Genomic DNA, 19,836 nt, shown 5'->3' with positions numbered 1-19,836 from the left:
CAGATATTCTGGAGAAATAAATATTGTTGTATGTTTGAAACATGGTGATTTGCTCTGAAATGTGTATTATCAAGGGGAAAGACAATAACACGTACAGTGGTGCCCCACAAGACGAACGCCTCGCAAGACGAAAAACTCGCAAGACGAAAGGTTTTTTCGTTTTCGAGTTGCTTCGCAAGACGAATGTCCCTATGGGCTTGCTTCGCAAGACGAAAGCGTCTTGCAAGTTTGTTTCCTTTTTCGTAAAACCGTTAAAACCCAGGGTGCATTGCTGGAAGAGGTGCAGTTGCGACTTGACCTCGAGGAGCAACACATTGCACGCGGTGTGGTGGCCTTTCTGAGCTTTTTAAAGAGTTTGCTGGATTTTTGAAGCTTTTCCAAAACTTCTTCTGCAGCTGTTTGGGAAGTTAAACTTTTGAAACTTTTTTGGGGTTTTTTGGATTTTGGGTTGGGGTGTTTAGAATTCAAGGACTTGGTGTTGGGGAGGGGTTTGCAAGAATCTGGGAGCTTGTGTGGTTTTTTTTGAATTTTTATGGTTTTCTGTGACTATTGGGCCATGTTGGTTTTTTTTGAAAAAAATTTCTGGGTTTTGAATTTTTGAATTTCTGTGTGCTGGGTGGCTGGGGGAACAGTTGGGGAGGGGTTTGCAGGAATCTGGGAGCTTGTGTGGGGTTTTTTTGCATTTTTATGGTTTTCTGTGACCATTGGGCCATGTTGTTGTTTTTTGAAAAAAATTTCTGGGTTTTGAATTTTTGAATTTCTGTGTGCTGGGTGGCTGGGGGAACAGTTGAGGAGGGGTTTGCAACAGTTGGGGAGGGGTTTGCAACAGTTGGGGAGGGGCTGGGGGAACAGTTGAGTTTTTTGAAGACTTTGGTGATTTTTAAAGCTTTCCCAAAACTTCTTTTGCAGCCATTTGAGGATTTTGAAGACTTTGGTGATTTGCAGCCATTTCGTAAGTTAAACTTTTAAAACTTTTTTGGGGGTTTTTGGATTTTGGGTTGGGTGTTTGGAATTCAAGGACTTGGTTCTGGGTTTGAATTGCTGATTTTTTTTTTCTTTTTCTGAGTTTACAAAGGTAACAGCTGTGCTGCCATGGGACCCAAGAAGACTGCTGCTGCTGCGGAGGCCGGCGAGAGGAAGAAGGAGAAGGTGACGCTGGAGATGAAGAAGGAGATCATCCGGAAGCACGACGGTGGAATGCGTGTGACGGACCTCGCCAGGGAGTACGGCAGGAACCCATCGACCATCGGGACCATCCTGAAGATGAGGGAGAAGATCCTTGCGACTGATGCAGCCAAGGGAGTCACCAGGATCGTGAAGAACCGCCCAGCTGTTCTGGAGGAGGTCGAGAAGTTGCTGCTCATCTGGTTAGAAGAGAAGCAGCGTGCAGGGGACACAGTGACTGAGGCCGTCATTTGTGAGAAGGCCAAGGCCTTGCACGCAGACCTCATCCGGGAACAGCCAGGAACCTCAGCCGAGCCAGAAGTCTTCAAGGCAAGCAGAGGCTGGTTTGACCGGTTCAAGGCAAGATCCGGAATCCACAGCGTGGTCAGGCATGGAGAGGCTGCCAGTTCTGATGTTCCTGCGGCTGAAGACTTTGCCTTGGAGTTCCTGGAGGTTGTGAAGACGGAGGGCTACGTTCCACAGCAGGTCTTCAACTGCGACGAGACCGGACTGTTTTGGAAGAGGATGCCCAAAAGGACTTTCCTCACACAGGAGGAGGCCAAGTTGCCTGGCCACAAGCCCATGAAGGACCGTCTGACCCTGCTCTTCTGTGCCAACGCAAGCGGCGACCTGAAGATCAAGCCCCTGCTGGTGTACCACTCGGAGAACCCACGGGCCTTCAAGAAACACAAGGTCGACAAGGAGCGGCTGAGTGTCATGTGGCGATCCAACAGCAAGGCTTGGGTCACACGTGTGCTGTTTGTGGACTGGGTCAATCTTGCCTTTGGCCCTGCTGTCAAACAGTACCTGCTGGACAACGACCTGCCGCTGAAGGCTTTGCTTCTGATGGACAATGCTCCTGCTCATCCTAAAGGCCTTGAGGTGGACTTGTTGGATGAGTTCAGCTTCATCAACATCATGTTCCTGCCGCCTAACACCACGCCACTGCTCCAGCCGATGGATCAGCAGGTCATCGCCAATTTCAAGAAACTCTACACCAAGGAGCTTTTCAGGCGATGCTTCAAGGTGACTGATTGCACCACCATCACCCTGCGGGAATTCTGGAAGGACCACTTCGACATCGTCACCTGCTTGAAGATGATCACCACGGCCTGGAACGGGATCAGCCAGAGAAATCTGAATTGCGCTTGGCGCAGCCTGTGGCCGGACTGTGTGGCACCAAGTGACTCTGATGCACCAGAGTCGACAGTGGTGCAGGACATTGTTGCCTTGGGGAGGACCATGGGCCTGGAGGTCACAGAGGAGGACGTCTGCGAGCTGGTGGAGGAGCACGACCACGAGCTGACTACCCAGGAGCTGGTTGAACTGCAGTCAGAGGTTGCGCAGGAGCAGGCCTCGCTGGAAGAGGAGGAAGCAACTGAGGAACGGCCGTCCTCCAAAGAACTGAGGGACATTTGCCAGAAGTGGAAGGAGGTGCAGGCTTTTGCAGAGCGGCACCACCCTGACAAGCACGTGGCACATGACCAAGCGAACACTTTTGATACGACGGTCATGTTGCCTCTCAGGGAGCTGCTGAAAAGGCGGATGAAGCAGCAGACCATGGACAGGTTCCTCAGCAAGAAGCAAAGAGTGGAAGAGGAACCTTCTTCGAGTGGTCCCCCAGAGTCTTAGAAAATGTAATGTACCCTTTTTTGATTTTTAAATGTTTTTCCTGTCATGTTTAGAAACTTAATTTATTGTTCCTTCAATTTTTGATATGCTCTTTAAAGTATGTGTGACTTTAAAGAGCAGTTAATAAACTCTTGTTGTACCAAATTTGGCTTTGATTGGACTTTTTTTGACCATAGGAACGCATTAATTGAATTTCAATGCATTCCTATGGGAAACCATGCTTCGCAAGACGAAAAATTCGCTAGACGAAAAAACTCGCGGAACGAATTAATTTCGTCTTGCGAGGCACCACTGTATATCCTCTGGCAACTTCTGCTAAACAGGATCTCAGCAGGGTGGGAAAGGAAAAAAAACATAATCTATGGATGGACAAACAGAAATCAGCAGCGACAAGGTTGCTTGCAAGTGTGGGAGTTGAGATGCTGGTCCACCATCTCTCATCTCTCAGGAAACACAGCCCAGAATAACTAAGGAGATAGTACAGTAGTGCCTCGCAAGACGAAATTAATCCGTTCCGCGAGTAACTTCGTCTAGCGGTTTTTTCGTCTTGCGAAGCAACCCTATTAGCGGCTTAGCGGATTAGCGCTATTAGCGGTTTAGCGACTATTAAAGGCTTAGCGGCTTAGCTGCTAAAAGGCTATTAAAGGCTTAGCAGCTTAGAAAAAGGGGGGGGAGTGAAAAAAAAATCTCAAGACTCGCAAGACATTTTCGTCTTGCGAAGCAAGCCCATAGGGAAATTCGTCCTGCAAAGCGCATTGAAAAACGGAAAACCCTTTCGTCTAGCGGGTTTTCCGTCTTGCGAGGCATTCGTCTTGCGGGGCACCACTGTACAAGAATACTTGGCTAGTTTAGATGTATTCAAGTCTCCAGGGCCAGATGAACTGCATCCAAGAGTATTAAAAGAACTGGCAGATGTGATCTCAGCACCACTGGCAGTCATCTTTGAGAATTCCTGGAGAACAGACGAAGTCCCGGCAGACTGGAGGAGGGCAAATGTTGTCCCTATTTTCAAAAAGGGGAAAAGAGAGGACCCAAATAATTACCGCCCAGTCAGTCTGACATCAATACCAGGGAAGATTATGGAGCAGATCATTAAGCAAACAGTCTGTGAGCACCTAGAAAGGAATGCTGTGATCACCAATAGTCAGCATGGATTTCTGAAAAATAAGTCATGTCAGACTAACCTGATCTCATTTTTTGACAGAATTACAAGCCTGGTAGATGAAGGGAACGCAGTGGATGTAGCCTACCTTGATTTCAGCAAGGCATCTGACAAGGTGCCCCATGATATTCTTGTAAAGAAGCTGGTAAAATGCGGTCTTGACTATGCTACCACTCAGTGGATTTGTAACTGGCTGACTGACCGAACCCAAAGGGTGCTCATCAATGGTTCCTCTTCATCCTGGAGAAGAGTGACTAGTGGGGTGTCACAGTGTTCTGTCTTGGGCCCGGTCTTATTCAACATCTTTATCAACGACTTGGATGATGGACTCAAGGGCATCCTGATCAAATTTGCAGATGACACCAAACTGGGAGGGGTGGCTAACACCCCAGAGGACAGGATCACACTTCAAAACGACCTTGACAGATTAGAGAACTGGGCAAAAACAAACAGGATGAATTTTAACAGGGAGAAATGTAAAGTATTGCACTTGGGCAAAAAAAATGAGAGGCACAAATACAAGATGGGTGACACCTGGCTTGAGAGCAGTACATGTGAAAAGGATCTAGGAGTCTTGGTTGACCACAAACTTGACATGAGCCAACAGTGTGACGTGGCAGCTAAAAAAGCCAATGCAATTCTGGGCCTCATCAATAGGAGTATAGCATCTAGATCAAGGGAAGTAATAGTGCCACTGTATTCTGCTCTGGTCAGACCTCACCTGGAGTACTGTGTCCAGTTCTGGGCACCACAGTTCAAGAAGGACACTGACAAACTGGAACGTGTCCAGAGGAGGGCAACCAAAATGGTCAAAGGCCTGGAAACGATGCCTTAGGAGGAACGGCTAAGGGAGGTGGGCATGTTTAGCCTGGAGAAGAGGAGGTTAAGGGGTGATATGATAGCCATGTTCAAATATATAAAAGGATGTCACATAGAGGAGGGAGAAAGGTTGTTTTCTGCTTCTCCAGAGAAGCGGACACGGAGCAATGGATCCAAACTACAAGAAAGAAGATTCCACCTAAACATTAGGAAGAACCTCCTGACAGTAAGAGCTGTTTGACAGTGGAATTTGCTGCCAAGGAGTGTGGTGGAGTCTCCTTCTTTGGAGGTCTTTAAGCAGAGGCTTGACAACCATATGTCAGGAGTGCTCTGATGGTGTTTCCTGCTTGGCAGGGGGTTGGACTCGATGGCCCTTGTGGTCTCTTCCAACTCTATGATTCTATGATTCATTTTCTTCTCACAATAAATTTTGTTTCTGACTAGGCCTCTAAAAAAAGATTATAAGTCATCTGAGCCCCCAGTAATTTCTCTAAACAAAGCCTACTTTTTTGTAAACTAATTAATCTTTTCTGCTCTAGCCTTCTGTGCCTTCGAATATCACCACCAGATTTGTGAGTCGAGGACCCGCCACCCACTTAGAGATAAATAAGACACAAGGACACATGTATTTTAGATTAATGGGCTAAAGAAGGCCACAACTTTATTGGTTACAGCATGTGAGTGGTATTGGCATAGGCATTGGATCAAATGCCTCCACCCCGCTCAGCAGGGAGTCACCTGAAGGTTAACAACCAGTGGGAGGAGCTTGTTGATGCAAATACAACTGGAAGCTTCCTCTGATGTCACCGGGGGTCGTGCCATGGCCCTAGCCACCAGCAGGGCATCGGACAGGATCCACGACCGCCGGATTCCTTTAATGGAATACCCAACAAGGGGAGGGGTAGGTGATGGCAACAACCTGCCCTCCAACACACGACACATATTCCAATGCCTAACCGCCACCCGAGCCAAAAAGGGCTCGCCGCCAAATACACTCACAGCTGCAACCAATCCCTAATGCTTTTGATGATATTGGCCAACCACACATCATTTCCATGATTAGACAAATGAATGCCATTGGATCGAAACAGAGCCACCTCGCTGAACTTGATGTCAGCATGCTCGATCATGTGGTCATTCATATAACACAATTTGCAAGCGACCACATGATTCAAGAGTTTCCTGGATTTGTCAATGGCCACAGGGCAATGACTGCCACACCAAACTCTCCTCTTCAGAAGGGAGGACCAAAACAAGGTTGACTCGGGAAACAGAGCAGCAAGTTCATGTAAGTCCTTCTTTATGTTCAATAACAAGTCCAAGCTCTTCCTGAATGCTAAGTCGTTTCCCCCCAGCTGAATGATCTGGATGTCGGGAGGACCAAACGAGGGTGCAGAATGAGGGCACAGAGCTGCCGCGGCTGCTTGAATGCGGCTAAACCCCGCCCCCAAGCCAGCCCTATTGGCTGGCCTACGGGCACAGCAGCCGGGTAAACTGACGCAGGGGGAACCGGCTCCCGCTCACAACTCCTCCCCTCTCTTAGGAGGAGAGGCTTTCCTCTCTCCATCATGCAGTCCACATCGTTGTGGGTCCACATCGCTGTGATGGCAGGCTTTTAAATATTACAGCATGTTGGGTGGGAAACATTTATAGGGCTGTAAAATTTTATTCCCCTCTCCCCACTGCTCATCTGAAAACCAATAAAAAGATGCAATAGTGCAGCAACACTGTCTGATGAATTTGCAGGAAACCAGAGGGAGTGCTGTGAAAAGGTGCTCTAGTAAGCATGCAGGGGTGCCTATTTTCTGAAGGAATTATGTAATAAAAATGTGCCTTTCCAAAGCTTTTTGGAACAGTTCAAATATCTAACTACTCCAAAGAAATGTATCCTTTCACTTGCTCTTTGATTCTTATTTTGAGGGACCAACTCTGAAGCTTTCTAAGTACTATAATGAAAAGCTTTCAGTGCTGTCTATGAGAATGTGGATACAGAATCACTAGAGGGAGCTGCTGTTCTATTTTTTAAAAAATGAACTTCTTGGGTATTTTTTCCAGCATGAAATACCACACACTAAACTGAACACTACTGAGATCTCTAGCAGTGAAATAATGGAACAATGCTCTAAAACAACACAAGTGAAAAAGAAATTGTATCTAAGAGTTTTGCGCCAAAAGGGAATGCCAATTCTTGTTCATAATTACTGATTTTTCAAAAAAAAAAAATTTTTAATACTCTAAGGTAAAAGAAAAAGAAATGTCAAAGAAGTAACATGATTCTTAACAGAAGCAATTAATATTCTTCATGACTTCTGTGGAATCTGGATTTGGTCCAGTGAGAATTAGAGTAATTTTAGACATCTCAAAGTAAGTAATAGCTCCCCTTAGTAAACTACCAATCTGCTCTGGTCCGATCACATGGTGCCTGAAACTGCTCGCTCTTTGACAAACAAGAAAATAGCTCTGAAATCATTTGTGGAGGCACAGAGCAGAAAAGTCCCAGTGATCAAGGGGTTACAATAAAATAAAACAAAATAAAAAACAGATCACCTTAACATCAGAAAACAGCTCTGTGCAAAACTGAATTTGGATTTATCTATTACATTGTAACATTTATATCCTACCTTAACTCCAAGAACCTCAAGGAAGCATGGTTCTCTTCAAGTTTATCCAACCCTGTGAGGTAGGCTTGGCTGAGAGGAAGTGATTGGCCCAAGGTCACCCAAGCGAACTTCGTCTAACACTCAAACCACCACACTGCACTCGCTCTGCTCTCTCCATGTCCTCCCACATATGCTGCTGTAACCAAGATTTTATTTACTGCTAGCTGAATGCTTTCCATGCTACTTAAGTTCCATGTTTTTAACTATGGAACATTCCCACAGGAGGCAGTGATCACCCCCAACCTAGATAGCTTTAAAAGAGGATGAGAAAAATTCATGAAGGAGAGGTCTATTGATGGCTATTAGCCATGATGCCCATGCTCTACCTCCACCGCTGGAGGCTGCAATGCTTCTGAATACCAGTTACTGGAAACCACAGCAGGGAAGAGTAGTCTTGTGCTCGATCCTGATGGTGCGTTTCCCACAGGCATCTGGTTGGTCACTGTGGGAACAGTATTCTGGACTAGATGGGTCAATGGGCTGATCCATCAGGCTCTTCTTATGTTGGACCATTTGTGAAGATTTATGATTGCTCCCATAGCCCCTTACACACAAGAACATTCATTTTCCTCAGTAAGATGTCATTTTCCCTACCCTTGCAGCAACCTGCTCTGACCCACCCCTGGGGGACCTAGACAGACCTACATCCAGAAATCTGTGCTTTGTCAGTGTATCAGAAAGAATACAGAGAAGTCATTACACCGTACAGCAGAAGTGAAAGCTGAAAATTAATGGCAGCAGGGGGGGAGGCAGTATGTGTGTGGAGAATGGGGTGGTTGGTGTGTGGAGAACGGGTGGAGAACCGTGTATGGTTATTAATCATGCACATTCTTTTTTCATCCATATTTACCTGCTGACTCTAACCCACACATAAGTACATTGCTGGCCTCTTTCAAATACATCCTCATTTCATTCCCCTCGCCCCCAATCTTTGCTCATTGAATGCTGCTTTGCTGTTTTGCAAAGCTCTCAGTCTGATGAAGCACCTTTTATTTAAAAATCTAAATGAACCCCCGCTTACTTCTGAATGGTTTCGCGACAAAAGCATTCGGAAAAGTAGCAGAAGAGCTTCAACGACAAATGCACAGAGTTATTTGAGCCACAAACAGAAATTGTGATGCCAAAACATTCCTATCAGATCAGCTGACATGAAGGCAGAAGTCTAAAGAATCATGAATATTATCAGCCTGAAGGAGAAGGTGAGAAGAATGAAAATGAAAGCAAAATGTCAAGGGTAATCAGACACTTATGTACAGTATATGCCTCACCCATCAATTAGAAGAAAGTTTAGAGATGTGTGTGGTCAATGGTTTTTACCTTTTTCACTTTTCACAATTTTAGCATCTAATGTGAAAATCATTTAAAATGTCCCTGTGTTATATGGATTAAACTTTAGATGCTGTTTTTCCCTAGAATTAAAAAAAAACACCCAGTACATATTTAATACAAGAAGACCAAGTGTTACAGCATTTATAATACAAAAAGAGCTGTTATTAAATATGTAATCATTTTTTAAAAATCTCTGTAAGGTTTGCTACCAGTTGACTACCTAAAACAGCATTAACTCAAACTCAGAACATTTCCAAATCAGCTTTGTACTTTTTAAAATATTGAATATACCTTAATCTGCCAGTGTATTCCCATTTCACTAGAATTTATTTCTTCACAGATTTTGCCTTTAAGTTATAACTGTATTCCTGGAATAGTCTCCATGTGTCTATGTCAAGGAGAATTATTACCCTCTTGTTTTTCCAGGTGATGAATGGGGGCACTGTTTGGGTCACTATCTCAGTTTTCCTTTCCTGAGATATATTGTTATGTTGTTTGTTCTTTTTGTCTTTAGTTAAGTGAAGGCACTGAGTATTCCCATTTATTCACCCTTTCCTTCACAGCTGTAATTTTTTACTGTCTCCAGCAACACTTTTGTTGCAAAACAGACAATATTCCCTGTAGCTCTAAAGGAGATGCACTGTAGAATATGGATTTCTGTCCATCATGTTCCACAGCCAAGAGTGAAAACTGGTCAGACAGTAACATCTGACATACAGAATTACAAGCCTCCTGACATCACTAAAGTGGGTGTCCCATTTAGGGACGTTCTGAGCACCAAATTCTCACATACGCAAGGCATCACAAATTCTGGTTGTTCCCCCCTTTCTCCCTTGCATGGGCATCTAGCACACCAGGCAATTACAGGGAAAGGGAGTTCTTGTTAGGATCGTCCTACTCTCGTGTAGGACCCTGGCAGAGACACATGCCTGATTGGCATGTTCTTTTTTTTTTATTATAAGATATTTATTAACGTTTCAGCATATTACAAAAATAAGAGAAAAAAGTAAAAGAAAAGAAAAAAATGAAAATGAAAATACAAGGTAAAAACAGTTAAAAACAAATCAGTCTTTCCATATCTTATCTTTCATTTGCTTGTTTCCCTGACCTCCTCACACCTCCCTTTTTTGTATTCCAGTTCAATTAGTTAATTCAGCAATTCCTTTCCCTCTTTAAATTTATCTTAATCTTCTATCTTAATATATTATAACTTTAGATTATCACCTGTTAACAATCCATTTTTACATATTCCTTTATAACATTGGTGCTAAAAACCACTTAACTTCAATCCAGCATCATTCTAACATTCATTAATTTTGCAGTATTTCTGTAGATAGTTTTTAAATTTCTTCCGATCTTCTTCCACCGACTCTTCTCCCTGGTCTCGGATTCTGCCAGTCATTTCCGCCAGTTCCTGCCATTCTTCCAGAGTGGGTAAATCTTGTGTCTTCCAATACTTTGCAATAAGTATTCTTGCTGCTGTTGTAGCATGCATAAAGAAAGTTCTATCCTTCTTTAACACCAATTGGCCAACCATGCCCAGGAGAAAGGCCTCTGGTTTCTTCAGAAAGGTATATTTAAATACCTTTTTCATTTCATTATAAATCATCTCCCAGAAAGCCTTAATCCTTGGGCACGTCCACCAAAGGTGAAAGAATGTACCTTCAGTTTCTTTACATTTCCAACATTTATTATCGGGCAAATGATAGATTTTTGCAAGCTTGACTGGTGTCATGTACCACCTGTAAATCATTTTCATAATATTCTCTCTTAAGGCATTACATGCCGTAAACTTCATACCTGTGGTCCATAACTGTTCCCAGTCAGCCATCATTATGTTATGTCCAACATCTTGTGCCCATTTAATCATAGCAGATTTCACCGTTTCATCCCTGACTGGCATGTTCTTTCCCTCCTGGTCTGTCATTTGGGAGCTTCAAAAGCTTTCTTCAGCCCGAACATCACAGCGACTAATACCAAAAGCATCAGCACACTTACGATCCTGCAGAGTATTGGCAGTTCGCGTAACAGACTCAATAGCTCATCATTTTGGCTAATCTCCTTTATTTACATATAATACACTCGGAGCATTCTGCCTTAGCTCCTTCCTCTTTCTCATCAGACAGCAAAGAGAGAAAGAACAAAGGACAATATTCCCACTTCACGGAACACAGCAATACCAAAACATCCTGTCTCCGTCACTTCCCACACTGTGGAATGAAAACATACACCGTCATGTGATAGACAACAATCCCATGACTGCAAACACGGAGCAGGAATCCTAACAGTTCTCAGTGTACACCCAAACCCCAGTCCACTCTGCCCCTACTGCCCAGCCAAAGAATGCAAAGTTCAAAGTCATAGGTGTTTGGGTCACCATGTATGCCAGTGCATGCACACTAAGTAGTGTGGTAGTGGGGAACAGAATTCTGTCATTCCTCATGTGAAGCCCCCCCCCCCCCGGTATGTGGCCATTGCATCCACATGAGTTTGCATCCACATGAGTATAAACAACACATTAATTCTAAATGCAGGATCTCTGCAAAAACAATAGGAATTGTAGCATGAACTCCATTACTTTCTATCACTATATTTATTTAAAAGATAAAAACCTACCAAAAAAGAAGATTCACAAAAGAATATCAACACCTTTTTTTAAAAAAACAACAACCAGTAATTTTTTGTGAAATATAAATCCATCTACTAAAAAATATACATCTAGCCGTTGGTACATTCCATGTGTTTGTGTGCTTTCAAAGAACACAGAATCAAGGTGGTATGGGTGTGTGTGTGTGAAATAGAGGTTTCCATTAAAATATTAATGCAAAATGCCATCCTTCCAGAGGCTGCATCCATTCCATGATTTGAGGAATTTCCTTGAGAGGCAGATATGTGAGCAAGCTCACATTCCAAACCATGCAAATCTAGCAACGAAGGAAACAATCCCCAAATGCTTAGATCTGAATTAAAGCCTCTAGTGATGCGTTATTGCAATTCCTTTCATACAGTTTATGTATTTCTTAATCTTCTTTAATTCTTCAGCAAACTCATTTGATCTACAGTTGAATGCTCTTTCCAGCATTGGTTATAATCCTTTCCACCATTCGGACTATTGGGAAGCTCACCGTGCAGCCCTTCATCTTTTGCAATTACCCCTCTGAGACAGAAATTATCCCATCTTAAGCACACAGCATCATCGGTTTGGGTAAACTAAATTAGCAATATCCCTCAGATAATGTATACATAGCCGGCTTCTTGAATTACTAACCAATTTCTTCCCATTTCCACTGGAGCTTCAGAAGTTATGTTCCTTTCCTATTAGTCCCTTACTCCATTCCTCTACAAGTGTCTGCAAAATGTTTTATTTGCCTTGTGGCTCAATTGCACCGTATCTGCTTTGCATACAGAAGGTTCCTGGTTCGGTCCCCAATACCACCAGGTATAGCTGGGAATGTTCCCTGTCTGAAATCCTAGACAGACTCTGCAGTCAATGCTGAGCTTTAGGGACTAATGGTTTGTCTCACTATAAGGCAGCTTCCAACACTCCTATGCTTTTTTTTCTGTGCAGTTGTAAAGGTTAGATACTGCGGAGAAAATGATGTGTTCTTTTAAAGCTACCGTTGGATGATCCGCTACAAATTCTTGACTGAACTTAGCATCACACAGCAGTTACTCACAGGCGGTCCTGGTGGCCCTGCCTTTCCGGGGAGTCCTGGCTTTCCTCGTCGTCCCTGGATATAAAGAAACAAAGAAACAGATAATTACTAGAAGAATAAATCAGCGTTAGGGAGAAGGGCTTGTTAAGGATAAAGCGGTCTCATTTATTTAAGAAGCAAGAATGTCTGCAGAAATTATTACCGGAAAGATTCAAACCTGACCCTGTGCTATAACATTAGCTCCTAGACTGCTAACGAAGTCTTATACTCTCCTATCTTTCTTGAAGGGCAAGTTGAGTAATACCCAAATACCTACCCCAACCCCTTTTACAATGTTGATGGTTTTTATTCCTGCAAACAGAACCCAAACTGGTCTTATTCTCATCTGTAAGAAATAAGGCTAACTCATTATCTGCCTCCCTACTCAGCTTTCCTAAGGGACTGGAAAAAACAGGACAGCATCAAAAGTGGTTAAATTTCAGTGTCACTTTTGGTGTTGTTGGGTTTTTTTGTTTTTAATGTGGTGCTGCAAAGGTAAAGGTAAAAAGGTAAAGGACCCCTGGGTGGTAAAATCCAGTCAAAGGCGACTGTGGGGTGTGGCGCTCATCTTGCTTTTCAGGCCAAGGTAGCTGGTGTTTGTCCATAGACAGCTTTCTCGGGCATGTGGTTGGCATGACTAAACCGCTTCTGGTGCAATGGGACACTGTGACGAGTGCCAGAGTGCACGGAAACGCTGTTTATCTTCCCACCACAGTGGTACCTCTTTATATACTTGCACAGGTGCTTTTGAACTGCTAGGTTGGCAGAAGCTGGGACAAAGTGACAGGAGCTCACCCTGTCGTGCGGAATCGAACCGCCAACCTTCTGATTGGCAAGTCCAAGAAGCTCAGTGGTTTAGACCACAGTACCACCTATCTCCTTTTTGGTGTTGCAAAAGGCAGTGTTCACTTATTCAGAAAGAATAGCCCTGGAAATAAGTTGTTTGTTTCCATGTCACGATGTTCAGTTCACTTAGCAATCACTAACTGGCAAGGGAAGTCCATGTGACCAGTGACTCTAAATTGGCTATGTTTGCCCTCAGTGACATCAGCACAGAACCACAGCTGATTGGCTATGGAGTATTGTGACATCCCAAATGCCTTGAATTGCTGGAGGGAAGAGATCTAATCAGGGGGCAGAAAGGGATGAATGATATCAGTACAGCAGATAGGTGAAACAAGGGCAGTTAACAGATATGAAAATTCACACATTCAGTGAACTTTTTGGGAAATATTTCAGAAAGTTGTACTTGCTGAAGTGACCCTTCAGTGGCCCTTACTATTCAAGTTATAAATACCACTTTTAAAGCCCTTTAAAAATACAACTGCATGCATAAGAGAGCTGATATGAGGTGCTTATGGCTGTTGCCACTCTAGTAAACAAGCATTTCCTTGAACTTATGCTGGAAACAGTGGCAAAGCATAAGACTGTAAGGCAGAAAGAAGCCACGCAACTTACAATTGAATCAATGAGCTTTAACAGCTTTCAGACAATTATTAGAAACAAAAGGGAAAATTCGCTTCAACATATTTTTAACTTGCATTCATTTTACAGGTTATGGTTCAGGGATAAAAGCATTTTGATAGGGAACTAACATTCAGCGACTCCTGAACTGCAATATAATTCAGACATATACAGTAGGCTGTGTTTAACACATTTACAAATGTCCTCCCCTCCATTTTCTAGACTGATTTTCAGCTATGTTGTAAGTGAACTGAATTATGTGCTTCCTACTTATTGATCTCCATTACTTAAGTCATCTGTCACCTGCTAAGAGTCACAGCCAGCTAAACCTTGATTCCAAGAGCTAAGCAATTCTATGGGAATCCAAGACCGGAAAACAGTAGATTAACATTTTTCAGCAGCCATGTGTCTCCTGGTATCACTTTTAAGTTCATGCGTTTCACATATGGCCGTGCATTTTTTGGTCAATATGCTATGTGTTAACTTAGCTTTTCATTAATAGCTTTTAAAGCTTTTTGTTTGACTGTTTCCAGAGATGTCAGCTTGGGTTTTTTTAAGGTTAAGATGATGAAGATACAAAAATGAATTTTTAAAAATAAAAAAACCCCTCAGTAGTTTTATTTCCTTCTGAAACCTTGCGACTGTAGCTGTATCAATTTATAAGTTGTTTACATTGGCTTGGATCTACATAGAGTTCCCCTATGTAGAGTTCTGTTCACAGGACACTCCTGGGACATAGGGGAGAGAAGATTTCCATTGATTCTTCCTTCCCTTACCAGCCTTCTGAAAAGCTGCTCTGGGGGGTTGGGGGCTGCTCCAGAACTCTGGAGTCCTCAAGGGTTTAGGATTGAGATCTGTGCTTTTTAACTTGTTCATAAATGATCTAGAGTTAGTGGTGAGTAGTAAGGTAGCTGGGTTTGTTGATGAAACTACATTGCTCAGCATTGTTAAAGCAAAAGGAGATTGTAAGAATTTCAAAAGGACCTCTCCAGACTGAATAAATCGGCGATAAAATGGCAAATGCAATCCAATGTAAACAAGTGTAAAGTTATGCATCTCAGGGCAAAAAAAAATAAAAATCTTAATTTCACATATACTGTCATAGAGTCTGAAGTGCTGGGGATTGACTAGGAACATAGTGGATAGCTTGATGAAGATGTCGAACCAGTGTGTGGCACCTGTCAAAGAAATGAATTCCATTTTAGGGACCATTAGGAAAGGAATGGAAAATAAAACTGCTGATATAATAATGCCATTATACAAATATGTGGTGTTATTGCATGTGGACATTTCTGGACACCTTACCTCAAAAAGGATAGAATCAGAAGGGTTTCACAAAAGGGCAAACAGAATGATCAAGAGGATGCAACAACCCCACTTTGAAGTGTATATACTTATGCATAGGCAATATGATTGAAGTGTATATACTTATGCATAGAATGGAGAAAGTGGATTAAAAAACAAACAAACAGCCAAACCAAACCATTTAACAAGATTTATATACTGTTGACTGTAAGAAAACCTCTAAGGACTTACAAAAGTATAAAATATAACATCTAAATTCTCAATTAAAAATATTTTAAATGGAATTTTCAAAATAAACATGCAAAAAATGATTAAAAGCAACAGTAGCTAAAAAGAGAGAAAACACATGTAACTTCTCCATGTTTTAAGAAGGCCCTGAAAAGAATACAGCAAAGGTTTGCATGATGTCAATAGGCAGCGAGCCCCAAAGTACAGGTGCTGCCACACTAAAATATTTCTTCCAAGTGCAGAAAGAGTATTATTTGGCACCTGTAACTGTGCTAGTTCCACAAATTGAAGCGGCTGAGTAGGCATACACAAGTCAAAGTGATCTTGTCCCGGATACTATTAGCCCAAAGATGGAAACAAGAAGAAATACCAACTAAAGAAGAGTGGCAAGAGAAACTTATGAACTATGCTGAGATGGCGAGACTAACAGGGAAAATTCGGAACCAGCAAGACCAAGACTTTCCTAAAGCAATGGAAGAAGTTTTCGATATATCTGGAAAGCAGTTGTGATCAATTGACACCGCTTGTAGGGTTAAAAGATGTTTTGTAAGGAGTAATTTATATATTATTGTGAAAAGAATTAAGAATAGATGTATTGGAAATTGGAGTTTATAGCAATAATTATAGTAACAAAATGCATAATTAGAAAGACTTTAGAAACCATCAGTCGAGGTTGAAGGAAGTCTTAGGCTGTGATAGCCAAAAATTTCGAAATGGTGTTTAAAAGGATGTTATGTTGGAAAATATGTGTAAAAACCAATAAAAAATATTTTTTAAAAAAACAACAACAAAGTGATCTTGTCCCAGTAGCAAATGGGCAACCAATGCAGATCTCTGATTAGGCTGCAACACTCTGCACTAACTGAGCTTCTGGATCAAGCACAAAAGGAAGCCCCACTTGCAGTAGCCCCATCCTGAAGTCAACAGTGCCTACCTAAAAAAAAAAGTTTCCCTCCCTCTTTTCTAACATGGACATCTAATTCATGGACATCCAATGAAGATGAATGTTGGAAGATTCAGGACGGAAGTACATCCCCCCCCAACAAGCACAGTTGAACCATGGAATTGCTTTTAAAGAAGATTAAACCAATTCACGGAAGATAATGCTATCAGTGGCTACTAACCAGATATGCTCTACCTCCACTGTCAGAGGCAGTATGTTTCTGAATACCAGTAGCTGGAAAATGCAAGAAGATTGATCAGGCTCTCTTTGTGGGCTTCCCACAGGCATCTAGCTGGCCGCTGTGAGAGCAGGATGCTGACTTGCAGTTATTTGACTCTTTGGTTCTAATCCAAAAGCCTTGTGTGCTACAATGTGGACATAGGGCTGCATGCGTGTCTAAGCTTCCATGATACTGCCACAGAAGTCAATGGGAAAGCTGTTCCATGCAACCAGATTACTTGGAATCTGAACCCCGTTTTCTCCAGTCCAACTTAAAAAAAGTTACAACTTAAATGAGGAAACAAAAGAGATGTAGACCCTGAAATATGATATTCTAAATCTTAAACAGTTTTTAAACATATTACAATTAGAATGAACTTGTGCTACGATAGCGTTAAAATCAATTCAGAGAAGCGGACACGGAGCAATGGATCCAAACTACAAGAAAGAAGATTCCACCTAAACATTAGGAAGAACTTCCTGACAGTAAGAGCTGTTCGACAGTGGAATTTGCTGCCAAGGAGTGTGGTGGAGTCTCCTTCTTTGGAGGTCTTTAAGCAGAGGCTTGACAACCATATGTCAGGAGTGCTCTGATGGTGTTTCCTGCTTGGCAGGGGGTTGGACTCGATGGCCCTTGTGGTCTCTTCCAACTCTATGATTCTATGATTCAAATGCTAATGGCCACCTTAAAAGTAGTTTCCTGTGTCTGTCTGTCTGTCTATCTATCTATCTATCTGTCACTTAGTGTGTATTGACTTTAGAGTGACACTTTAAATGGGAGCAGTCTAAACAAAGTAGCAGGGAAAGCATTAAGCCAAAGAAAATGGGATTTTGATTGACATGCACAACTGTGACTCAGGTGCTAATTACCACAGAAAAACATTATACCCTCGCAAACCCTTAAACCTTTTCCCCTCTAAGATGTCATACACAAAGTTAGAGTGGACATCGTAGTAAACAGGATGCCAAAACACCTTGTGCCAGTCAGCCATGAGCCTTCCGAAACATACTCCATTACTATCATTCCCTCTATTTCTTATTTAAGCCGTTGCATTTTCCTGCATATGTAGCCAAATGGCACCACCACAGAGAACTGATAAGTGACTGGAAAGAAGAATGGAATCGCCAGAAAAGGAGGCAGAAGGAAGAGACACACAAGTACAGGGGTGTCAACTTGAATAAAATATTGGGGGGGGCAGGCAAGCCCCGCCTTGCATAATTGATCACATGACGCAGTGCACACACACCATTTGAATGGCAATGCCCATCAATAGAAACAGAATAGGAGAAAACAAATGTTTTGTTGCAAGGTCCCATTTGTTTTCTCCTAATCTGTTCCTATGGTGATTACAGTTGTGCCTAACTGCTTATAAATAGTTACACACACACTGGCAACGTTGTGTATTGCCCTGGTTAAAACCTCTAGAGCCCTGTCTATCACGTGTGTGGCAGGGTAAGGGAAAGGACTGAATCCAGCCCCCTGCTCTTCCTCTTAACCTACGGATCACTGTGATTTCAGCAAATACTTGGCATCATCAAATTTAATAAATAAATGAAAATAAAATCATTCACATAGCAGCCAATTATATACATCGACGGTTCCCAAAGGGTGGCCCACACACCCCAGGGGGTCTGCGTAACCCACCAAGGGGGTCCTTGGCACCATTCACATAACAAAAACTACCCTAGAGATATGAAAAATTTCCAAAAGTGAAGGGTCCATGCCTTGACTTTTGAAAAGCAGGGAGTCTGCAGTACTTAGGTAACTGGAGTTATGGCAAATGTGTGCATATGGTGGTTTAGTAGTTAAAAAGAACTATGCCCGTTAAATGACAGCTCTGAATATTTGTGAAACAGGAATGGGTTTGTTCTCTCTTGTTATAACCACTATTTTAAAACATTCAGCCTTCTTCTCTCAGGAGACCATATGATCCTTCTCTCTCCCTGCTCACCCACGATTATATGCCAGGAGAAGAAACATCCCATTCAGCTTACATTAACAGCAAGAAATGTGAATTAGCCTTTTTCTCTCTCATTAAGTGGAAGCAATTTTGGGGTGGGAAGGATAGCAGCAGCAGCAACCTCTTGCTAGAAGGGCTAGCAGTTGTCTTTCATCCCTATGCTACCTTGATTCAATTCCAGATGAATGAGCAAGGGCTGGAAAGATACACTAAAAGCCCTCATTAGCCTTCAGAAACAATGAATCACAGATCCATCCAGGAAACAAACAGCTTCTTAATATATCCCATATCATGCAAAATCTGCATCCAGATGGGTATGTGTATCTTTCTATCAACACCATTTAGTTTCCTGTCCATATTGCTGTTTTGTTTTGTTTTTCCAGATTGTAAAATGTTTGCATATGGTCAATGAGATTTAAGTGTGTGTAGAATTCCTAAACTGAATGCAAAAGTCTTACGCCCTGCCTTTCCAGCAAAAAACAGATCATAATGAAGAACTGAATTTTGCCGATGGAAAAATTATAAACTCCCTTTTCCCTCCTTCAGCTTCTGGAAGCTGGCAGATTGCTTGCCAATTTTATGAATTAGAGAGAGCTGTTGTTGTTTAGTCATGTCCAACTCTTTGTGACCCCATGGACCAGAGCACGCCAGGCACTCCTGTCTTCCACTGCTTCCCGGAGTTTCGTCAAATTCATTTTGGTAGCTTCTATAACACTGTCCAATCATCTCGTCCTCTGTCGTCCCCTTCTCCTTGTGCCCTCAATCTTTCCCAGCATCAGGGTCTTTTCCAGGGAGTCTTCTCTTCTCATGAAATGGCCAAAGTATTGGAGCTTCAGCTTCAGGATCTGTCCTTCCAGTGAGCACTCAGGTCTGATTTCCTTCAGAATGGATAGGTTTGATCTTCTTGCAGTCCATGGGACTACAAACATGCAAACCCTTTTAGATGTGTGACTTCATTATCTCAGAGCCAAACCAGATGTGATGATAAAACACAACATTTTGGGTGACTCCCTCTCCATGCTCATGGTAGCGCTCTGCATCATATCCCATTATGTTCCAGAGGGTTCTCCAACCCCCAGGAACAGCTTTTCAGGGTGAGTGCTTAAGGGGGTTGGAGACAGCAGGCCTTTTCAATAACATGGCTCTACCAAATGGATTCAGTAAAGCTCCTCGGCTTGCAGCAGTACTAGCACTTGAAAACGTTTTAAGAATTTCTGCTTGATTTGGGCCAGAACATTCTGAGCTTTATTTCAAC

The 19,836-nt window shown here is 42.6% G+C and overlaps 2 protein-coding genes across 8 annotated transcripts in view; one reads left to right on the top strand and one right to left on the bottom strand.

The window, feature by feature from the left end:
- COL19A1 (collagen type XIX alpha 1 chain) overlaps nt 1–19,836 on the bottom strand; it is a 189,535-nt gene that overhangs the window by 59,353 nt on the left and 110,346 nt on the right. For all 7 annotated transcript variants that reach the window (XM_080997970.1, XM_080997972.1, XM_080997971.1 and 4 more), the window contains exon 17: nt 12,444–12,497. In XM_080997970.1, the coding sequence (XP_080854096.1) occupies nt 12,444–12,497 (54 nt within the window). The remainder of the gene's footprint in view (nt 1–12,443; nt 12,498–19,836) is intronic.
- On the top strand, nt 771–6,039 carry LOC308473013 (putative CENPB DNA-binding domain-containing protein 1; the record flags this gene model as incomplete). Its single annotated transcript, XM_080998264.1, has 3 exons — nt 771–952; nt 1,076–1,676; nt 5,841–6,039. Exons 2-3 carry the CDS (start codon nt 1,093–1,095, stop codon nt 6,037–6,039), a joined length of 783 nt encoding a protein of 260 aa, XP_080854390.1. The 5' UTR covers nt 771–952; nt 1,076–1,092.

The sequence above is a fragment of the Podarcis pityusensis genome, assembly GCF_964106645.2.
Source record: "Podarcis pityusensis genome assembly, chromosome: 3".
Lineage (NCBI taxonomy): Eukaryota > Metazoa > Chordata > Lepidosauria > Squamata > Lacertidae > Podarcis > Podarcis pityusensis.
Note: the sequence above shows the minus strand (reverse complement) of the source record. Positions and strands in the feature narration are given on the sequence as shown.